Here is a 25334-nt window from a genome sequence, read left to right on the forward strand (position 1 = left end):
GTTTCCCTTAGAAAGTCCTCCACGAAAGGCATCCGTCCTCTTAGGCAGATAGCCCTAGTGTGCTTTGCCATAATTAAATACACCACATCAATCTTTAAACCCAGTAAAAAGAACATATATGAAATTACCTGATCGCGAAAAAGTATTTACCCTTTACAAATATGAACATTTCCACATATAAAATAAATAAAATATCCAAAAACTTTTACCTCTAAATCATCTATTACATTATACACGTCACCAATGAATTCATACCGCAAGCATTATGAATACTTAGTATCAAATATTTAAATTATTTCCATGCACGTTTATTTCAACTTAAACGTATACCAAATTCCTACAAACATAAAATTCACAAAATAACTATCATTTAATTAAAATATCACTGAACCATGTACACGTCGACTTATTTTTACTTAAAAAAACATCCCAGAATTGCACAAAAATGGCATTGCACACACTCTTCACTATATCCATGTACAGTGCTTTTTTCCCATAAATTAGAAAAATTTCACGAAAATACATGACAATTTTCTCAATCTTTAAACCCGGTAAAAAGAACATATATGAAATTACCTGATCGCGAAAAAGTATTTACCCTTTACAAATATGAACATTTCCACATATAAATTAAATAAAATATCCAAAAACTTTTACCTCGAAATCATCTATTACATTATACACGTCACCAACGAATTCATACTGCAAGCATTACAAATACTTAGTATCAAATATTTAAATTATTTCCATGCACGTTTATTTCAACTTAAACGTATACCAAATTCCTACAAACATAAAATTCACAAAATAACTATCATTTCATTAAAATGTAATTAAATTCAAAAACACTACTTAAAATATAAATGAGCACATACATTAAATTAATAAAAGTTACCTTACAATCCTAATTACTTTAAACTAAATCATTGCTAACAACAATTTTCCCAATAATACCAAATTCCTTTCCACCTTACATTTTGAACAATGCATAAAAATAATATCCTCAAATAATTAAAAATACTAACTTACCTAATCTTCTTCAGAATCTTGATTATGTGGCGGATACACTTTTCTAATTCATTCAATAAAATTATTGAAAGATTTTTTGTGCGAATTTTTCCTCCATACTTCCTCCGCTAAATAAAAAGCAAACTTCTCTCTATCACAATGCCTAAATACCCATTTCGAATTCACTTTATTTAGGGCCATGGGATCCAAAAATTAAACAACACTGTTTCACACAACACAGAATAAAGCTAAATACAAAATATCCACATTTTTTCCCGATTTCCCCCCTTTTCCGATTAAAGAACCGTAATTCGTCCATTAATATCACATGACATATCCCATGATCTCTCATTTCCCTCACGCAAAATAATGCGTAATCGGAATTGAGTACTGCTCACATTATTACCAAAGTCCCAGGTAGTAACCTTTATCGCCTCCAAAATGTCGCCAAATTACCAGTTACCATATTGTAAAGATCAACCAAAAAATACATAATCTCAATAATGTACATTTTAAATCAAACAATAAAATAACATAAAAAGGAAATTCATCTTATGCATCTAAGCACTACAAAAGCAACTATCCACTTACCTTATTTAGAAATTTTTGAGTCCTTCAGTCTGTGGCACACAAAGTTTCTTAACAGCATCCAAAAACTTCCTAAAATTATCTGAACTAAAATTCATATATCGGTGGAGTCACATAAATTCACAAAAATAAGATTAAAAAATATCCTACATAGTGCCAGTATCCTCCGATGTTCAACCATACACACTTCCTTCCTACAAACAGAACACTTATGGCTACTAAGTAAAACTTCTTTTACACACCAGTCAATTAATGCACTTTTCTCCTTTCTTTCCAAATCATACAGAAATTCAAATTAATCGTGCAATATTCAGCCATTCTACCGTCTAAACCACAAAACAAGCAATGTACTTCCTAACCAACACACACCACAAGCCCTTACAAATCTTTTCCCCGTCATTCGAAATTTACTGCAATCACGCACTCCCTTGACTTTGTCTATGTACACATCGATGCATGCCATATAAGTGGCCGATTCTGCACTTTACTCACAATTTTTGGCACATACTGTCATGGAACTTCCAAAATGCAAGTTGAATCGAATTTTAAGCATGTCTAGTAAATGGTTCATCTAGACCTTCATCTGTTTTGATATAATAAAATAATTGAGTCTTTACTGTAAATTTCAGATGTTGATACTTGTATGTAATTAGTTCTGTACCTGTATATATTCTATGGTAATTTTATGTTCTACAGAGTAATGCATTTATATGGTGAATATTAAGTTTATGTAATATATAAAAATTTCTAAGGTATAAAAGGGCATCTGAAAGTATAAGCCAAATATTTAAAATGTATGATTTTTCTCTATTATGTAACTGCCACCTATTTTTACAGGTGTTTTGATTTTAAACAAATTCTCATTGTAAGAATAGTTTATAGATACACAGATGGCACTATCCTTCGGTATCTTCGGTATTTGGCTTCTTTTTCACAGATGCCAAAAAGCAAGGCAGGTGAATACAGAAAAGTGCTGATTATAGTGCTGCTTGTATTTGCAACAATAATTTGGCTGCCATATTTGGTAAAATTCTAGTATACGGTGCAGCCTTGGCGCGATTTTGAAAATTATCGCCAACACCAAAAATGACCCAAAGAACGTCTATGTATATACTATACATTATATACTTTGACTATATACATAGTATATAATATGTATAACTATATATATTCTTTGAATGACCCGTTTACTACTCATTGTATATGTCCCGTCCCGTTTTTACTGCTCATCATAAAAGTCGCCAAATCCCGAGTGCACCGGATACTAGGATTAAACCCCAAATTTAATTAAATCAAATAGCAAGCATTTGTGCTAATTTTTTTTTAGTTCAATAATAAATAATTTATTCGTCTTTGTATTCTGCCATATCATGCTCGGTGTCCATCCATGTGTTTATTGAAGTTTAAAACTTCCCAGCAATAAATAACCTAACCCAGGGCCTCTGAAACTATAGGTTGGTTAAAGTGTTGGTGCTTTCCAGTTATGTTCTTCAGAGTTCCTACATCTGAGAGAACTTTTTGTGTGTGTGTGTGTGTGTGTACACATAACTGTAACTGAACTGCACACATAACAATAATTTAACTGTACATGTTTGGGATTGTAGATTTGCATTTGCAACTTTATATTTAACTATAAGTTCACTAAGCATTATCCTCAGCTGTAGAAATTTAAATATTACCTATACAGATTTTTTTTCCTGTCTTAAAATTTCATTTTTCTCATAAAAAGCTTCTTTTATTATTATTTATGAACAGAATAGTACTTATGACCCATAAAGCTATCCAAATACGAGGGCTATCCAGAAAGTAGATTACGTTTTGGAATAAAAAAATAAAAGTATAGGAAACAAATTTTATTATATACAGATGAAAGCCACACTCAAATACTACTTTTCTACATAGTCACCATACAAATTAAGGCATTTATCGTAGCGATGTACGAGCTTGGAAATTCCTTCGTCGAAAAATTCGGCCGCCTGCGCCTTCAACCACTTCGTTACCTCTTCTTGCCTTCCATCTTGCACAAAACTTGTGGTAACCAAGCTTTTCGCTGATGATTTCGTGCAACAAACTTCGCGAAATTTGTGGAAAACTCAAAGAAAGTTCCGTTATTGTGAAATTTCGATTTTCACGGACTTTAGCATCGACTTTTTCGAGAAGTTCGGCGGTCACTATGCTGGGTCTCCCACTTCGATCTTCGTCGTGAACATTGGTTCGGCCATTTTGAAATCTTATGACCCACTGACGCACTCAACCTTCAGTGATAATGTTGTCCCCATACACTTCACGAAGCTGCCGATAGATTTCTATCGGTTTACAGTTTTTTGCAGTCAGAAACCTTATTACTGAGCGCACCTCGCAGCTCGCGGGATTTTCAATTAACGCAGACATTTCAAACCGTCACAGTATCTGAACGGAGCACAGCACAAACCTCTCACTAGCACGGCTAGATGCAGACTGAGCTGCGCAACGCTCTGATCCCAAGATGGCCGTGCTAGCCCCGCCCCTAGCGGACACAGACGGAAACGTAATCTACTTTCTGGATGGCCCTCGTATGTTTTGCTAATTCACTAGGTCGACTATGAGTGAGTGACATTTTGGGGGGATTTGGATAACTGGAAAAGTACAGAAATTTTTTTAACTCACTTTTCATAAATAATTAAGATCTTAGCCATGTAGCCATACGTGCATCTTGTGCTTATATAAATATCTGCTATTCAGTAGTTTTTTTTAGAAAATTTATTTTTGACTTTTATCAAATTTTTTGTATAGTTATAATTCATTTTAGCATTTTTGCATTACAAGTGGCCCTTGATTTTCACGTAGAGCTGTTTCCTGAAAGTGTTTGTGAATGTAGAATCATTCGAAAGTAGAAGGATGTAAAAAATTTTGCACTAAAAACTGCATTTTAAAAAACTTATTTATGAGTATGTATACATAACGAAGTTAACCATATGTGTTTTAAGTGCTTTCAGATATTTTCTTTATAAAATTGTCAAGAGTTAGTTGAATACAAACTTTTTTGATAAAGATTTCTATAACTTTTTTGATAAAGATTCTATAACATGCTGTATCTTTCTCAATCCCCCTATGTTCTTGAGATATACAATCTACATTTGGATCACTTTTTTCCCATGATAGTCAAACATTTATCAAGATGCATGAAGGCTTCATTCATGTTTTTAATTATCAAAGTCTGGATACTTTTATCAACTTCTTCCTCATTTCCTTGTGTTGTCATGTTGGTCAATTAAGTATTCATTTGACAGAGATACTGAGTGAGATTCAATCAACTCATTAACATCTTAACTGCTGATTTCATTGTTGTCCTCCATTATTGATATTCATTCTTTAAGCTAAATTTCATCTGTTATACCTTCCGATGTTTATTCAGAGTTTATAAAATCACTCACCATTTGTGGGCGTTATTGTTTCCAGGAACTTTTCATTGTCAACTCTTTTATTTCATCCCATGACTATCCAGTATTGTTTATTGTTTTCCATATATTATAGTTCCTCCAAAAATCTGTTAATGTTGGCCCATCTTCCCTGTCAGTTGCCTTAATAGCCTTAGTTATTATTGTCCTCATATAATATTGTTAGCGGCAAAAATACATTTACGGGTGCCCCTTGGTGAAAATTGGCAATTTTTGGCAGTACATGGATACCGAGTTTGTGCAATTCTTTAACTTCTTATTTTGGCTTTGTGTAGCAGCAATGTTTGTGCCAAAAATCACCGCTACATGAAGACAAAATAAAAAGTCAAAGAATTGCACAAACTCGGTATCCATGTTCACATCAACCTATTTTCACTTAAAAAATATCAAAGAATTGCACAAACTTGGCATTGCTCACTCTCTTGATTTTATCCATGTACACATAGATCTATTTTCACTTAAAAAATCAAAGGAGCACCCGATTTTACAGTAGAGCCAAACTAAAAATGCATAATCTCAATAACCTACATTTTAAATCAAGCAATAAAGTAACATAAAAGGAAATTCATCTTATGCATCTAAGCACTACAAAAAGCAAATATCTACTTACCTTATTTAGAAATTTTTGAGTCCTTCAGTCTGTGGCACACAAAGTTTCTTAACAGCATCCAAAAACTTCCTAAAATTATCTGAACTAAAATTCATATATCGGTGGCGTCACATAAATTCACAAAAATAAGAGTAAAAAATATCCTACATAGTGCCAGTATCCTCCGATGTTCAACCATACACACTTCCTTCCTACAAACAGAACACTTATGGCTACTAAGTAAAACTTCTTTTACACACCAGTCAATTAATGCACTTTTCTCCTTTCTTTCCAAATCGTACAGAAATTCAAATTAATCGTGCAATATTCAGCCATTCTACCGTCTAAACCACAAAACAAGCAATGTACTTCCTAACCAACACACACCACAAGCCCTTACAAATCTTTTCCCCGTCACTTGAAATTTACTGCAATCACGCAATCGATTACATCATAATAGGGTTTCCATAACATTCAACTACTCAGATTATCATAAATGAAACAACAATTTCACAATAGTAATACAAGGGGCACCCTTCAATCTACCCTAACCTTGTTAGCTATTACTGTTTGGTCCATGGGCTGTGTGAAACCAGTAGTATTGGGAGGAAGAAACACTACATTGATTTCTAGGTATAAATTATGCAGAGATTTTGTATGTTCTGCAGCATTGTCTAAAGTTAATAATGCTTTAAATTGTAAATTATAATTTTTACATTATTGCTAAATTTTCGACACAAAATGAAACGTGAACCGATCTTTAAATATTGTCACAGTAACCCAGGCATTTTTATTGGATTTTTAAATGACTAGAAGCAGTTCTTTATCTTTCCCTTTCAATGCTCTGTGATTTTTTACTTGCTAAACTAACATTGGTGTCAATTTTAAATCACTAGCTAAGTTTCCACAAAGAAACAATGTCAGTCAGTTTTTCGAAGTTTTGTGTCCATTGGGGGTAATGGATTCTTCCTTTGATAAAAATGTACAATTAGGCATTTTTTTCGCAAGATAAACCACCTCATCTACATTAAGCATTTAAGTAGGATAGTATTCTCCATCTACAACAGTTCTGGACAACGAGAAAACAAATTCTTTTGCAACATGTTTATCTGCTTCAGCTGATTCTCCACTCATTTTAATATTATGTAAAGAATATCTCAGTTTAATCAGCTTAAATTTGTTTAACCAGCTATTACTTGCTTGAAACACTGTGTTTGAATCGGCATTTAATCTAGTCTTCCAATCTTCATGCAAACTGAAAACCTTAGCTTGGATAATTGAAAACCTCAGAGGGATATTACTTTGGTGTTGATCATCAAGTATGATATCAAAGATCTTTCCATTTCATCCATCACTATGTGATGTCTTTTAGAAGCAAACTTTCAAGATATATTTCTACAATTTTGAATGTATTCCTTAATTTTGCTCTTATTATTTTTTTTTAATTTAACTTATCGTAGATCTGTTTACATCATTCAAACATCTGATTAAAGCAGAAGATTCATCATTTTTGGAATATTTAAATAACCATCTTTGTCTCAATTGTCTAAAGTGTATAAGTTCTTAATTTCTTTTTGTTCATATCAGCACTGCAGTTTCTCTGTTTCTCATTCACTGTTTATCACTATGAAAACAAAATATATTAATATAAATAAATTGGCAAAACACACAGCACATTAACGCATGCCATAATGAAAGACTGAAACTGTTTTGATCTCCTCCTTGGAATGACACAGTAGTGATTACAATTCTAAGAAGTTCTCGAAGTAATTTGTGATATATGTTACCTCACTTCTACCTTTGTCATGGCCACAAATACCTTCTGCTCACAAAAGTAAGGAAAAAAACAGATGAAATGAGTAAGTCTGAAACAGTTAACATGCTAGCAAATTTTTGCTTATCAACAAAAATTTTTAAATATTTAAGTTTTAAAAATGAGTTGAGGGCTGCCTGTATATGCAGTTGTTATAAAAATTCCTCTCATTCAAAATGTGCATCATTAAAAAACTGCTAAGCAAGAAACCACTGAAATAATAAAAGGATTATGAATGAAAATAATATGCAAAAAAAGTTCACTTACATTTAGTTCTTCATGCAATTTCTAATAGCTATATGTATGCAGCTGTTAATGTGATTTCAAAAAGGTTTTCCTTTCGTACGGGGTGTACTCCAGCTGCGCTAATGAAAATCTCCCCCGGCTCGAGCTATAGTCCAACTGCACCAATCAAAATTTCTTCCCCCTGCTGCCTACAGGGTTACAATTTAACTTTTCGAAGGCAATTGTAGCCAAGAGGAAAATAAAAATAAATAAATGGAATTACATATCGCAAGAACAAGTAAAAAATATCTAACAAGCAGGTTAATTATTTGAATAACAGTAATAAATGCTAACAAAGAGAGCTAACAAAGAAAATAAAAGGTATTGGTAAACATACATATTAGCATTACAAACATCTTTCATTTACACTCACGTCCATAAATTAAGGATAATGCAAAATCAGGCAAAGGAAGAGTTAGGAGCAAAACAAATTTGACTTATTTGTAAAGCTTATTTATTAAACAAAAGGTAAAGAGCAAAAAAAGATGCTATATGTTTGATATTATTAAAAAAATTAGCAATTTTTTTCTCCCTTGAGCAAATTGAAAAAAAAAAAAAAAAAAAAAAAAACTTATTTACAAAAAAACAATATTACATGGTTGGTATGATTGTTAATATATTGTATGTCTCCCAGACGATGCAATACAGTCCATACAACGCCTAGGCATGCTGAGTATCAAATTATCGATCTGATCTTGGATATTACACGACTCAAAAAGCAATGCTCTCCGAAGTTCTGCTAGACATGTAGGTGAAGGTTGATGGGCTGCAACTCATCGGCCAAGCATGTCCCACACATGCTCTACTGGATTCAAGTCCGGTGAGAATGCTGGCCAGTCCATACGGGTGATATCCTCCGATTGAAGGCATTCGCTTACGATGTTTGCACGGTGAGGACGGGCGTTGTCATCCATAAACACAAATTGTGCACCCATGCTGTCCCAAAACAAACGTACATGTTGTTCCAGAATGACGTCCCAATAGATTTAGCTTGTCATGGTTCCAATTTGAACATGCAGGTCAGTTCTGGAACCCAGAATAATTCCACCCCAAATGAGCACTCCTGCACCACCATAACGGTGTTGTTCAATGATGTTTTCTTGGTGGTAACAGGCACCTGGAGCTCTCCAAATGAAAGTCCGGCGAGAATCAGACTGCAAGCTAAACCTGGACTCGTTGGAAAACATCACACAAGCCCACTGTTGCGGTATCCACAATGCATGCTTTCTACTCCAGGCTAACCACAAGCGACAGTGAGTTGCAGTAAGTGGAATGCATCTGACAGGTCTAAGAGCATATAGACCAATCTGCCTTAAGCGTCTGTACACCGTCTGCCTTGAAATTGTCGTAAGAGTGGCTGAAGAGAGCTGATGAGACAGGTCTGAGGTTGTGCTCTGCCTGTTTCTTTTGGCACTAACTGCCAAATACCGGTCCTCATTCGGCTTTGTAACTCTGGGGCGACCTGTGCTGTAACGTCTACTTACATTACCATCATCTTGGAATCGTTGCCAAAGCCTGGAGTTGACACTCTGGACAATTCCAAGTTCGTCTGATACTTCCAGTTGGATACGCCCACATTCCAGACGGCCGATAATTCTACCACGTAAAAAATCGTCCAAATGTGTCCTTTGTGTCATAACTATTCGGTTATTGCACTGAAATGCTTAGAAAGCGCCTTCGAACAATTTTACTTCTTTGCCTGTATTCCTTATATATCACTCTCTTACACTCTCGTCATTGTGACGTACCATCGGTGTCATCTGGTTACTTCCTGAAATTTGCATATGATTCTTGAAGATGTGTGTAGTGATTTTACAGGTGATATATTTATTTTAGAGTTCGATTTCCGTGTATCCTTAATTTATGGACATGAGTGTATTATAATAATATCATAAATTAAATAATTATAAAGCATACAAATTATATTTTTAATAAATTACATCAATAATAGTCAAGATGTCTGAACTAGATTGGAAAATTTAATAGAGTTCACTAGCGTGCAAAAAATTATTCCTTATCAAAGTGTGCTAAAAATATTTTTTGTTAATTAAAGTAATCATGTAAATGTTTGCAGAAATTAAATTTAGTTAAATTTAAAAAAAGCTTAGCATGAAATCTATTATAGCAACATTACTATGCATTTGGAACACTGACGTATAAATTGTAAATAAATTATAATTATTATGCTAAGAAGTTTTTCTAAAATTTATCTAGAAGAAAGGAATTAGATAAACAATACTGCAAATTAATATAATCAATCAGGCCTCTCAATAAATAAAAGTTTATTTTTTTAACCAAAAATTAAAAACTGGGATGCAAAAGTTTGAGTAATATACTGGGAAATATCAGAACATATAATTAATTAGAAATGTATAATTAAATTAATAACAAGCTAATTAATAGTAACATTAAGCTTAATTTCATTCAATCTAAAACAAGCAATCGATCAGGAGCTCCACATAACTGAAGTTTTAATGCTATTTTACGTAGATTTGCATATAAAATAAAAGTTGCACTTGTGAAACAAGTGAATAATGTACTGATAGTCAACAGGAATTAAAATGCAGTGGTTAAAAATATAACTACTTGTCAGAAGGTATGCAAAGTTGCCATGGCTTGAGAAATTGAATGATTATAGAAAACTCATAAAGTTAAGCGCTACAGTGTGAAAAGAAAATTCTGGAATAAACATGTTAAGAAAATTAGATGGAGAAATAATCCTTAATTTATTGATATCCATATAAACTTCACTGGGACTAGAAACTCGGGCTGAACTACCAATGTTTAGTGACTTTTTTGCTTGCTCATAAGACCTTTTGAAAGTAGGTTGAACAATATATTAAAAAAAAATAGAAGATACAGCACACGTAAGAACAAAAATGGGCTGAATTAGAGATTTACATGTTTAATGAATGAGTTAAACTTAGCTGTATGCCATTATGAACTATTAGGAATGTAGCATAAAAGCATGAGTGAAGAAGGCAATGGCAATCTAAATCATTGTAATCTAAATGTATAACATTATCAGTACCTGCTGTTAATTTCAATACTGCTGAAAAAATTATAAATGAATTATATTATAAATCACATGAACTCGTTTCATTATAAATTTCAACAGTTAGAAATATTATTAGCATGATTTAGCGACCATCTTTGCTAACAAACAATTTCAAGTAATTAATTTTACAAATAATTCAGCCTGAAACTAGGTTAGAAAATAAGTTACATGCTGAAGATTAAGCTTTGCCAAGGTGTTAGAAACATCTTCTGTTAACTAGAGTTGTGATGGAAGAATTTGTAAAAATTATCATATAAATATAAATTGCCATAAATACAATACAAAGTATATAAATTCTACATACATGAAAACTTGAGTACATTGCAACAATATGTGGAAAAGGAATGGATTAAAAGGGAACTGAAAATCCCAGGATATGAATATAAGGGAGTTCAATTTTTTTTTTCTGTTAATTATGAAAATTTTGCGGACGCTCATAATTATTTATTTATTAATTAAATGTGTATTAGAAATTAAATGTATGCCAAAGTAAATCAGGTGGAAAACAGAATAAATATTTAAACGTTTCTAGTATTAAAATATGGAATTTATAAAAAAGTTAAATAACCTTAAAATAACTTCAAAGACTAAAAATGGAAAGCTTAATACGGGAATATATTTCAATATTATTAGTGTGAATTTAGAACGACTTAAGAAGTCCAATTTTTAGATTTAATAAAGAGAATTTTTTAAATTAAATGAGAACTGTTTACCTAAAATGGTAAATTTGAAAGTTAAAACCATTCTGCTATCTAAGAAGATTTGTTAATATTTATCTAGACAAGAAACTTATTTAAGGTGAGCTATAAGTCTGTAATTTGATAGGTTGATTATGTATCAGTTTTGTGTATGTCATTAATCTCAATTTTACTATTCAAAACTGATATAGTATGTATATATATGCGCATATATATATATATATATATATACATCAGCGATTAAAATCTACAACTTGGAAAGTTTTTAATTCTTACAGAGAATAAAAAAAATCTGGCTCATCATTGCTTTAAGCATCATAAAACTTTAAAATGAGTGTAAAAGAAATTTATTTTTACTTTAGCACACACCAGACTTTAAATTAATATTTGTTTTGCATGCACAGTTTTTATAGTATTGATAAACGAAAACAAAGGCTTGCAGTCTCAATAGAATGTCCCATTAATGGCAATAAATGACATTTTGTAGCAACCAATCTTCTTGGGAAAGAAATAGGGGACAAGAAACGTTGCACACTTCGTGGATTAGAAAAGAGGTGGACGGGGATCTTCGATCAAATTTGGCGCAGTTCGTACCCTACCTTCCTATGTACTGATGCTGCATAGTTTCTACTTGGTATGAGTCATAATAATGTTAAGCCATACCATGTTCCATTGTTTTATTGAGTGTTGGGACACCTCCCAACTTTTTTTTAAGTGCATTTTTAGATCAATAAAATGGACTTGTAATTCTCAATCAAAATATTAGGTCTAGCTTTTTCTAGCCTCTTTTGTATTATATGCCTGCCATTAGTCTGGTTTAGTAGTTGATTTCTCTTCGGCGTTCTTCACAATCATTTCTATGACAGTTCTCACATCGCTGTTTGTATTTGAATGAGGAAATATTTATGAGAATAAATAGACATTTAAATATTTATTTTTACGATTTCATGGCTGTGATCAGAGCTCTATCTGATTTTTGAGTTTATAAACTACACAACTTCTAAAGATGGTATTTGGGAACACTAGGTCCAATTTCCAACAGCCATCCCTTTTTCTCATGCATTTTTTCATGTTGCATGTCCAATGTGCTCATTACCGATATATCAGTGCATTTCTTGAATTGTTTGTGCATGTGCTGTCATGAGGTAAAATACCTTTTTTCTGAAAGGATGCTGCATTTTTTTTTCATTTCTTGGTAAGTAAAATAAGTTATGTTTTGCATTCAAAAAGAATGAAAATTATAAGTACATGATTTCAGTTTGCCTGTGAATTTGAAATTATTTTTCTTGAAATAACTTATCTCTGTGACCTGTTAAAGTAGAGCTGGTTTTCAGTCTCTCTCTCTGTTGTAATAACAAAATACTATTATTTTAAATACATTCCTTAGTTAGTTTTATTAAAAACTTATAAAACTTTAAAATGCTGTACAAGTCTTGATAAACTGCTTTTATATTAAGCAAGAGGGTCACAAGATACAATTTTATCTTGTGCTATTATTCTATCAAGATGCTAGAGAAGCTGTGCTCTGAACTGAATATTAGTATGTTTTATTTATTTATGTGTGTGTGTGTGTTTGTGCATAAGCTATTCTATCTATTGATACAATTCTAGGTATTGCAAGATATAAGCCGTCCTCATGTGGAATCATTTAATTACATTCTGAAAGAAGGTTTAAAAAACATGATTGAGGTATGTATCTTATAACAGTATTAATCTTACCATAGTATGTATAAAATTATGCATTGATATTGTGACCACAATATTTTGTGATCAATCAAAATCACAATATCAGAGGATGTGTGATGATATCTATTGCGTCAATTCAATAGACAATATTAATCACCGTGTAAAGCATTCCAACAGTAGATAAGCAAAATAGCACTTACCTGAATCATCGGGTTCTTCATTCAGGTGTATCCAAAAAATACGCACAGGTTCAGCTTTTTAAAACTTTAATCTGTACACAAGTTACAAAAGAGAGGTTATTACAAGAGATCAAAAACTACGCATCCATTTCCTAAAGCATTCATAAAAAAACTAAACTAAAAATAGAACACTGATTACATCATAAATCATTGAGTGCGTGGTAAAAGACATACGGAATCAGTTCCAATTGTTATGCGCGCGCATAGGCGGAAGTATCACGTATTCCAACATACTCCCACCTTTGAGATTCGAACCAGGGAATCGCAAACCCTAATTCTAGGTTTAATTAATCGTCCATATCTGGATCTTTTTTCAGGAACAGTCTCTGGGAAAAAGTCATTAACAGTTTGTGGCTTAGGAGTTATCTTTTGAGCTAGTACTGGGTTGTCAGAAGTGGTCTCTGAAAGACGATTTTCATCAGTCTTCGGTTCATTAAGAATAGAATCCTTTTCTGCTACAGGTATAATGGGGTCACTTTTATCAGTCACTTTAAGAGGTATTAACCTAAGCACTCAGCGGAGAAGTTCTTTTTTCATTTTTATTTCTACTAGTCGAACTTGTCCATCTTTAGAAGGATAGAATTCAACCACCCTAGTCAGAGGGCATTCAATTTTCTTGACATTATCACTAGAAGCCAGAACAATATCACCAATTTGGACGTTTTCTGATTTTTATGAGATTTCGATGATTGGCGTAAATCCCCTAAATATTCAGTACGAAACAGTTTTCTTAAATCTTGTTTCACATGTTGATGGTAAACATGTCTTTTATTTAACGAAGACGAATCCAGAACATCAAGATCTGGGATTTCTGTTTCTTTAAGATCATGCAAAAACATAGAGGAGGTAAGTGGAGTTAAATCATCAACGTCTTCCGAAATATAGGTTAAAGGTCTCTGATTAATCACACCTTCAATGTCAGAAATAAGGGTGTGCATTTCTTCTAAATTAAATGAGCTTTTACATAGAACCTTTCGTAAAATTTCTTTGATTATACCTATCAGACGTTCCCACCACCCACCCCACCATGGGGCAGACGGGAGATTAAATTTCCAAATGATCTTTTGAGATCCACGGTATTGGGAAATGATGTCCCAATCAACTTTCTTCAGTAAATTCTCAGCTCCTGAAAAATTAGAACCATTGTCACAGTAAAAGATGTAAGGTCGACCCCCTTCGTGCGATGAACGTCTAAGAGTTTGCAAGAAATGGTTTGTCAATAAAGATGTAGTCAACTCCAAACGTATAGCTCGGTAAATGGCACAGGTAAATATAACAATCCAAGCTTTCTTGCCATTTCTTAGGATTAATGTTCCAGCGTGATCCATTTCTGAGACGGGAGAGGAGCTTTGATGATTAGTTTAGGACGCAAATTAAATCGTTTACATATTACACAGTTTCTAATTACATTTCTTACTGTCTTCCTGCATTTAAGAATCCAAAAATCTTCTCTTAAGTTGCTCATCGGGATTTGAACTCCTGCCTTATTTATTTTTTCTAGTGTCAAGATTCCAGAAATTCGATTAGACTTTTCAACCTTACAATTGGTAAAAAATTGATACACCCATGCAGTGACTCAAGTAGTTGGTTGTACGAAGAGAATCTATCATAACGTTTTTCCTGGCGTGACATTTCGTGATTAACTGTGCTAACACTAGTCTTTCTTTTTGTAAATTTATTATATCGAAATCAGGAACTACGTTAGAATTTGGCCATTCTTCCATTGGTTTTCTCAGCCACGATGGTTCTTCCCACCATAAAAACTTTAGATATGGTCGATCACTCTCACTCAGTCCAATTTGTAGGAAGGCTCTACAAATGTCTGCAACAATGCCTGTTTTCTTTAATCTAAATCGATTCATGATGGTGGGAATGAGCTTGACAGTGTTGGGGCCCTTTTCCAGGCAGTCATCGATAGAAGCCGAGTTCTTTTCTCTGGCCAATCCATCAAAAACCGGTCTCGCTCTTGTAGTGGAATTTTCTTTTACTACAGCCCTGTGAGGTAAGAAGGGTTCACTTTCTTCATTACAGGAATTCTTAATTTCTTCAATAATGCCTTCTTGAAGGCACTCTCTAAACACTTCTTCGTATGCTTCTAAGTTTCCATTCTTCTTCACTGATTCAACGCAGCCCTTTAGCCTTCGTTCTGCAACATTTTTGCAAGTGGGCAAAGGAGGATGGCCTTGTATCCTCGGAAGACTCACAACGTACCTTCTATAGACATCTTTTTTTACACTTCTGTTAAAATGTTCTTCAGCTGCCATCTCAAGCTCTTGTCGACTTCCCTTCTCTCCAGGATCCAAAATTCCAAGTGTATCAAGTCGCCATAAGTCTGAAATGTTTGCATCGTTTATATGTAGCGACATAATGCTATTCGTGCTATCCGAAGTTTCGATCGTATCGGTCTTACCCATTAGTGTCCATCCAAGCCGCGTTTCCATCAAGACTAGACCTGAGTCTAACTGTTTTATGTTTCCAGTATACAGTTTACCTGCGACATCAGCCCCTACGAGTCCATCAATCTCGTCAGGAGAGAATTGATACAACAGATCTACTTTATCATTCAAATCGGACAGGAAAATTTTATATTTCTTAACCTCAATCGTAAGTTTACTACGTGGTATTTTTGGGACTTTGGAAAAAAATTTTTCTTGACTTAACACCTCGAAATTACATCAATAATTATCCAAAAAGTCACTAAGGCGAATCAAATATCTCTTATGTGTTTCCGTAGTTTCTATACCGCTGAACAAACTATGTGTTAAAATTTCTTCACCTATACATTCATATCCCATTTCCATTATTGCAAAATTTGACAAGTAAGATTTACTGCTGCCTGAATCAATTAGTACTCTTACGTATTTTGTTTTATATTTATTCCTAAGACAAACAATAAGTGTTTACAAGAGAACTTTATGAGTAGCTGTTTTGTTAGAGTGGAGTCCTTACTTTTGATTTGTTTCTCCTCAACCTGGAAAGATCGGTTTGAATTTTCAGGATTACATTTATCAGTACATATTCATTTAAAATGACCCTTATCGCAAATCTCACATGGTGGTACTTTCATTTTACAAAATTGAGAAATATGCTTTGTTATTGCGAAACATCTGAAATATGCCTCTTTTTAACAACATTTGCTTTTTCTCTTCATAAGGCAAATTATCAGCATACCTACACTGGCTACTCATGTGTGCTTTTTTACAAAATACACAAGTTTCCTTTTTAATATCTGAAGAGTTACATAACTCTACAGCTGGAGTAAATCTTTCCCGTCATGCTGACACAGGTGAAATAATTTTTATTTCGGTTTCACGATTAAATCCGGTCCGTGCTAGACGCACTTTCTCTTCGCTTTCAATTTCGTGACATAAAAATTTCATCAGGTTATCTAACTTATCGACAGTTTCTTTAGATGTTAGGGATATGGAATTTAAATTCGTTTCCCAAACTCTCAATATGCCGACAAGCACACAAGATTCAATCAATGGATACAATATTGAAGAATAATTTGCGCTGGAAACACCTAACATATTTAAAGACCTTAAATAAGTTTCAATCTTATCGTAAAGTTTAAAAAGAGGCATTTTAGGGCCTTTACCGATTGCGTTATTCATCATCAATGAAAGAACTTCTCTAATATACACTTTGATTAACATGTCAGTTCGGCCAAATCTCGCCTTTAAACAATGTATTACGTTTTCATAACTATCAGCTGTAGCCGGAAATGATTCAACAAGTTCTCGCGCTCATGAACCCTTTAATGTAGCTTGTAATAAATACTGATATTTATCCTCCTTCGCAATTTCATTATCGATGTGTATCTTCTCAAATTCTGCCCAAAATGGCAACCATTCTTTGATATCACCACCGAACAACTTAAATTCTATTTTAGGAAGCTTAAAGTTCTGTTTCGATGAATCATTAACTATTTGAGAATTAGATTTGTATCAATAACAGTAGAGTTTTCGTTTGACAAGTGAACCCGTTTTTTCACTCTAAATTTCCACAACAGAATTCTTTCGTTCTTTCGCAATATTCTTCTGTAGTTTGAATCTCTTCGTCAAATTCTTCCGGTTTCAAAGTACTTTTGATTTCAGAATCAGCTATCTTAAGGGATTCAAACTTATCGTTCAAGAGTTCTAAGTCTTCTTCTAATGAATTTATATCAACAGAAGAATTATCTAGTTCAAATTCTATTTTCTTAAGAATGCTGGTAATGGATGTTCTCAAACCACCTCTCTTTTTCTTTAGTAATGTCTTCTACTGACATGTTTACTGAATCGAACATATAACATATAAAATCTTAAGGAATTCAATAAGTGCCTTTCAAATTCAAAATACATAAATTCATTAATATCAATCTTCGCTTAATTCGCTTTTGTCTCGGCACGAGATGCCAAATTAATATTGCATCAATTCAATAGACAATATTAATCAATGCACAAAGCATTCCAACAGTAGATAAACAAAATAGCACTTACCTGAATCATCAGGTTTTTCATTCAGGTATATCCAAAAAATACGCACAGGTTTAGCTTTTTAAAACTTTAATCTGTACACAAGTTATAAAAGAGAGGTTATTACAAGAGATCAAAAACTACGCATCCATTTCCTAAGGCATTCATAAAAAAACTAAACTAAAAATAGAAGACTGATTACATCATAAATCGTAGAGTGTGCAGTAAAAAACTTACGTAATCAATTCCACTCGTTATGCGCGCGCATAGACAGAAGTATCGCATATTCCAGCAATATCCTCAGACACTGATTTTGGTATAAAATAATGTTGAACCATTTATATGATAAGCAAAGGAATTAAAATGCAAACACTTTCATATATGCATTTTATCTGTGCTATAAAAAATAAGTTTTCCCATCAATGAATGAAAAGTGATGTAATTTATAAAATTCAGTAAATGGAAAAAGTAAATAATATAATAGAAAAAAAATCTGAAAGGTTTCAGAATTTAAATTATGTCCAAAGGGGCATTTTTTAATGTTTTGTGTGTTACTTTTGTTTATTAAATATTATGTTCTTTGCACTTAAACCATAAAATTCAGTTCAATAGCAATGTCACAAAATAATTATAAAATGAGCATATCTTTAGAATTTCCTATACACAGTTCCGCGAGCTGGAGATAAAAAGGTTTTGTTTCCACTGTAGAGTGTTGCCATTGCTCGCTTTTAAATCGTTGAATTTATTACTCAAAAGTTCATTAAAGTTTTACAAAATATGAAGTTGATAATAAAACAAATTCCAAATTTCAAATTTGGTCTTCCACATGCCCATATTTGTAGGAGTATTAAGTCATTCAAAATTCGATGGCTCAATGTACCGTTGTTTTATCACAATGCGAGAAATATATATACATTAATGCAGATTTTTCATTATTTAATTTCTTCAAATATAATGCAGGACTCTAACATTTGGTGGCAACAGTTTGAAAAGTGATTCGCCATTTATAGTGATTCAACGCAAAATCGGAAAACGAAAACAATAGTCCTTCAGGGACAAAGCCCCTTTGGACTAATGATTTGAATATCATTTATATTTAACCTCTAAACATTAGTGTTTCAATCTCGATTCAAATAAAGGCAGTTTGACTTTCACATGTGTAACACGGACAAGCATTTTCTCTTTTCTTCCGCAGAGATGTTCCCTTGTTCAGACAGAAAGCTTTTTATGTTTTGTTTAATCAAATAAACTCTATTTATTCTGGAGGAAAACTATTATATAAAACATATATGTACCCAGAAAAAATTGAGCCACAACCATGAAACATGGCATGCACATGTGGTTTGGTGAGATGCATAAATGATTAAATAGACAGAAGTACAGCACAAGTCTGCACCATAGAGCAATACAATGTGCATATGAAGTGCTCAGCTAGTGGAATGTAGTGATGAAGTGTGGTGAGTGACAAGCAATTAAAACCGCACTGATGGCTTGGATGCATGACATTGTAATGAAAGATGCCTTTAAAATGTTCTTGATGGCATTATGAACTGTTGTCAGACTTTGAGATAGATTGTATCATAGGGCTGAAAAAGGCTGGTTGGATGAACAAGCAGATTGTGTGGGATATTGGTCGAAACAATATGGCCATTGTATATTGTTCAAACCAGTGACTCAACGAATGCATATTCAGCTGTCGCAGTGGCTTGGGATGTCCGCAGGCCACAAATGTGCAAGATGATAACAAAATTAGAAGAGCTGTCATGTCTGAATCAACAGTTATGCTCTCATCAATTCAAGACCATTTGCCAACTTTCAGAGATCCTGGGATATCCAGAGATACAACTCTCAGAATACTAGGGATCTTGGGATCAGATCTCAACATTAATTAAGACACTTGCCATTGTCACTCCATCATAAGCAGTGTCTTCTTGCATGGTGATATTCTCGCTAATGCTGGATGGTATCAGATTGGAGAGATGTGATCTTCAGTAATGAATCATGCTTTTCTCTCAATGCTGATGACCACTGCATGCATGTCTGGAGATGGAGAAGTGTACAGTCTAACGTATCATTTATTACCGAGCGGCACTACCGCTAGCAGGTTGTCCGGGTTCTGTTTTCCAGCAGGAGAGCCCTTGGCGACATACAGCACGACTTTCTCAACAATTTCTTCAGCGTGTTAATGTCCATGACTGGCTTGCCAGGTCTTCAGACTTGTCGCCTATCGATCATGTTTCGGACATGTTGGGCAGGAAATTTCAGCTGTGTGCAAGTACGTCCCAATTCGCTGACCAGTTGCTGCATTTATGACACAGTCTACAACAGAAAGACATTAACAACTTAATAGACTGTGTGCCCAACCAAGTATCGGCTTGTGTAGTTGCCGGCGGTGGCTTTACCACCTACTGATTTTCACGTTCTTTATTTTGCTGCTCATAAATAAAGCACTTTTCTCATCCCACTTTTTGATCATTTGTTTATCTACTGGAACACTATACTACTGCTGAGTTTAGTAGATCTGGGCTCACTTCTTTCTGGGTGCATACATTTTATTTTCTGGCCATGATGATGTCATTTTTGGTTCCTGAACCCTTTGCATCAACGAATGTGTTAGTGTGATAAAATCTTAAAGCTTCACCTGTCTTTTTTTTTTTTTTTTTCATACACACATTTATATTTTCAAACTTTTAATCATTATAGGTACAGTACAAAGTCCGAGATCTGGACGTCCAGTATCCAGAATGATCTAAAACCTGGATCTTTACCTGGAAGCCACTACCAACTTTTTAAAATTTATTATTATTTTTTTGTATGCTTTACGCATGCACATTTGATTCCCCCCTCCGTGCGTAATAAAATATTTGGAGAGCCCCGATTCTTAATTTCACCCTGGCACTAAATAAAATGCTTCGTTATTGAGAAAAAATAATTTTAGAATAAATTTGTGGGATCAATAATTTGGCTCCATTGCTACATGTCTGCTTGACATACATCTCAAACCGAAACATTCTACATAGTTACATTGTTGATTTTACACCTACTATATCAGTGACACCAACCTGGCAAATCATTATTTATTATATTTTGCTTTCATCACTGCAAGTGTATCAACAACTCGTGTAGTGAGTCTATACAATTTTTTATGTTTGTAATTGGATAATAAAGAGTATATTACGCTCGATGATGATTACAGATTTAAGTTAAATGCTAAGAAGTATTGACGAGGGAAAATTTAACAAAAATTTCTTTCCATATCTTAAAAATAGATTAATGATATTCATAGGCCAAAAGAAAAGAGAATAATCGTTATGCTGAGCAATCAGGCAATGTTGTTGGGAAAAGGAAACTGAAAGGTAGAAGAGAATGGGAGACCGTATTGGCACGAAATGCATTTGTTCCTTGCAATTTCAGTTTTACGAGGTATTATAAAAAAACCTAAAGGCTTCACATATTGGACTAAGAAAACATCAGTGGAAACTCCTTTTTTCTGTAAGATTATAGAATATAATCGATAGTGTGAAATCAAAAAAATACTTGCATTTTGTGAACAATGATTCTTATGATTCAGAAAATCATCCTAATCCAAAACTCTACAAAATTTGGTCTATCTGTGAGCATCTGAATAAAGTATATCAAAAAACAATTACTCCAGAAAGAGATATTACCATAGATAAAACGCTGATGGACAAAGGAAACGCTGATGGACAAAGGACGTTTATCCTGGCACCAGTACATACCCTTGAAAAAAACAAAATTTGGTATCAAAACATACATGCTGAGCAAATCTAGTTCTGGTTATCTAAGGTTATATATCGGAAAGGTACTTTGTTTCATACTAAATTTTCTTTACCTTCACAAGTTGTTATGAATCTGATGACACCATTATTGAAACAAGTTTTCTGCATCACCTTATATAATTATTATGCTTCACCAGAATTATGTGATATCCTTTTGACTTATCAAACAGATGTGGTTGGAACTGTTAGACAAAACAAAAAGGATTTACCTTTAGCATTGAAAAATAAAAAATTGAAAACTGACAAAGTTATATCATTTAGACGTGGCAAAATCCTCACTCTCAAATGGAAGGACAAAAAGGAAGTAAAAATGTTATCCTCTTTTCATGATTCTGAAACTGTTGAAGTAATGATCCAAAGTAAAAAACTGAAAACAAAACTGAAGGTAGTAATTAACTACAATAAAACAATGGAAGGTGTGGATCTTGTAGGTCAATACCTTTCTAGTTATCAAGTAGCTAGAAACGGTGGGAAAAAATATTGTAAAAAAATATTCTTTTACCTTTTATACCAAGCAGTTTTCAAAGCCTTTCAAGTTTATAAAAAAGTAGGCGGAAAAAAGTTAAAGTTTAGACTGATTGAAATTGGTGAAATAATTGACAAATATTATACTTTCATCAATTTTTCAAGGCGAGGTCATCCATAAAATGAAGCACCATCAAATATTTTATTTGACCGACATTTTTTGGAACCTATACCACCTATAGAAAGGAAAAAAAAAAAAAAAAGAAAGAAAACCCTTCCAGAGAATGTAAAGTGTGTTCATCAAAGAATGCAAATGGAAAACGAATTAGGAGAGAAACGACGTATTATTGTAGAGATTGCAATATAGGACTGTGCATACCATGTTTCAAACTTTACCATATCTATAAAAATTATTAAATTTTTGAAAAATATTACAGCTGTTATTGATGTTGAAAAAAAGCATCACCATCTGCAGATAATAGTGTGCGTTATTTAAACGTACATGATATTTTTCTCTCCAAAATTCGCATGTAATCTTAAAAGGCCTGTATTGAAGTTTTTCTGCCTAGCTTGGGTGTAAGAGGAAATATATATAAAGTAAAACAAGGTAAGCTAATAAAAAAAAAATTACATATTTAAAAAAAATTGTTAAAGTTAACCAAAAATATAGTGTTTATTATATGAATTTATTTTAAATTTCATAAGCATTAAAACATTAATAAAAAAGAATTGATGATTTTTGAATAAATTTTGTCAAAATTTTGCGACGAGTTAAGGGGTTAAAAAGTAAAAGTAGTACAGTAATTTGCATTGGTACTTTCTTTTTTATAGCAACCTTACTGAGAGAAGAAAATTTTTTGCAAGCACTTTTAAGCACCCCATTGATTGTTTATTACATAGAAACAATATGTTCAGTAGTTAAATAATTTATTTAATATGTATATACAGATGCAATTTATCTAATATATGCATACAGAAGCAATTTATTTAATGTACCGGGTGGCCATAATTGAACTGACAGTGCTCACAGTGTTCTGTAGCGCGATCTATTTGCGTGAATGATGCCACATTTTGTAGGAAGATTAAACAAGACGGAGGATGAAGGATTCCGCGAAAAAACAAATTAGTTCCAAAAGTCACCGCTAGGGGAATATTTGGCGCTATGTAATAGAAAATAGTGTTAACAAATGCAAATCAATACGGAAATTACCTTTTATTTTGCATTCAAATGAGGTTCAATGTGGCTGCCTTTGTTGTTGTGGACCACATATTGCATTCTGTGCACAGTATGCACAACAGCAGAAAGTAACATGTCTGCAGGAATCTCCCGTACAGTCCGTGATATGTTATCCTTCAACATAGCCAGGTCCTGGACCACTCCTTGATAGACCTTGGACTTAAGGTAACCCCATAGCCAGAAGTCGCATGGGGTAAGATCAAGCAACCGAGGTGGCCATGCAGTTGGAAAGTAGCGGCTAATGACTCAGTAGTGGCTTATGAAAGTAGCAAAAGTCAATCGCTTATCATGGTCAGGGTACGGTAACTCCTGTACACGGCTGATCTTGTATGGATAGAAGTTGATAATTTTTCATAAGATTTTCCATACCGTACTGTAAGGCATATCCATATTCCGAGCTACTCCACGAGCTGTTGTGAATTTCTGTCATAGCATCTATACAGCAACGTGTGGAGGGGCTCCATCTTGCATGAAAATTATTTCCCCCAGGCATTGTCATTGCTGAAGTGCCGGAATGACAGAGCTGTTCAACACGTGGCGATATTTCTCTCCGGTAACAGAACAGGTTTCCGTTCCTGTCGGGGTAATGTTCTCATAGAAGAATGGACGTATGATAAATTCCGCTGTGAACCCACACCAAACAGTTACCTTTGGTGAATGTAAGGGAATTGCTGTGACTGCATATGGTGATTTGTCATCTCAAATTCGGCAGTTCTGGATATTTACAGTTCCATTCAGGTAAAAGTGGGCCTCGTCTCCCCATAAGATTTTCCACAGCCAAGCATCATCCACCTCTATTCTGGCAAGAAAGGTGAGAGCAAAAGTCAATCGCTTATCATGGTCGGGGTACGATAACTCCTGTACACGGCTGATCTTGTATGGATAGAAGTTGATAATCTTTCGTAAATTTTCCATACTGTACTCTAAGGCATATCCATATTCCGAGCTACTCCACGAGCGATAGAGATGGCAGCAATATTGTCTGGTCCTCTGTCGACAATCGCTGTGACACTGCTTTGATTGTATCCTGTGGTACAGGTTTTTGCATCTAATGGTTCTGTGAGACTAAAGGTGCATCCAAGAGATAATAAGAGGTTTTGTTAACAATAACAACATTTATTTACAAGAAAATATACGAAAATTTCAATCAGTTAGAGATATATTATTAGGCATCTCTGCCTTCCATGTCTTACACCTTTAGTATCCTGCCTGCCACTGAGTATTAGGACGAACGCAGCGCCCTCTAGTCAGAATGACTCCGGAAATATGTAATACTCCCCACCTGAACTCACTTGAGTTCACTTACCATTGAATTTTAACTAAATTTACATTCAGGAACCATTTAAAATTACAAGAATAAAAATATAAATAGCATATTATATCAAATACAAAGCTTCAAAATTATTCAGTGACTTAACATACAAAAACCAATTACACTTTTAACTTCCAAAGAAAATTGTTCAAATATCAAGCATTAAAATATAAGCACAATTAAACTATCATTAATACACAGATAGAACATTAACAGGTTGCAACTCAATTAAACTAATACAATTAAGGATTAATTTCCAAATTATACACAAGTTGTACTGAGCGTTTTATTTGTCCTTTAGGAGTCTGAATAAGAAGAGATCATCAAGTTCAGGATTCAAATTAAATATGCGTGAACTCTTATCGATAGTTCCTTTAGAAAGAAGTTGGGTAACTTCTGTACTATAATGCTGAATTGAGTAGCTTTGATCCAAAAACGCAAAGCTTGCTCGAGTTCTGGAGCACATATAGGTCCACTTAATTTTGTAGAATTAGGTTTAGAATTGTGCACAAACCTTTTAATCCAAGCAGTAACATGCAGTAATCTACTTAATTTGCTGAAGTCATTAACGTCCAGTAACGACGACATAGGTAAGTTTCCATTAGCTGAACTGGTTACCATGGAATTAACCAGTGCAGTCTGTCACTCTTTCCCTATAACGC

The 25334-nt window shown here is 33.7% G+C and overlaps 1 protein-coding gene across 3 annotated transcripts in view; it reads left to right on the forward strand.

Annotated features, from left to right (window-relative positions):
• Polr1B (RNA polymerase I subunit Rpl135) overlaps positions 1-25334 on the forward strand; it is a 168501-nt gene that overhangs the window by 1914 nt on the left and 141253 nt on the right. Inside the window, exons 1-2 of one of the 3 annotated variants that reach the window (XM_085818339.1) lie at positions 3404-4219; positions 13088-13165. In XM_085818339.1, the coding sequence (XP_085674465.1) occupies positions 13157-13165 (9 nt within the window). In that variant the 5' untranslated portion in view covers positions 3404-4219; positions 13088-13156. Of the gene's footprint in view, positions 1-3403; positions 4220-12647; positions 12672-13087; positions 13166-25334 lie in introns of those variants that run through there. The other 2 variants (XM_085818340.1, XM_085818338.1) reach the window with 2 other exon arrangements.

Source organism: Stegodyphus dumicola, chromosome 6 (genome assembly GCF_044657685.1).
Source record: "Stegodyphus dumicola isolate Sdum_Otavi_A_Nest chromosome 6, ASM4465768v1".
In the NCBI taxonomy this organism is placed as follows: domain Eukaryota; kingdom Metazoa; phylum Arthropoda; class Arachnida; order Araneae; family Eresidae; genus Stegodyphus; species Stegodyphus dumicola.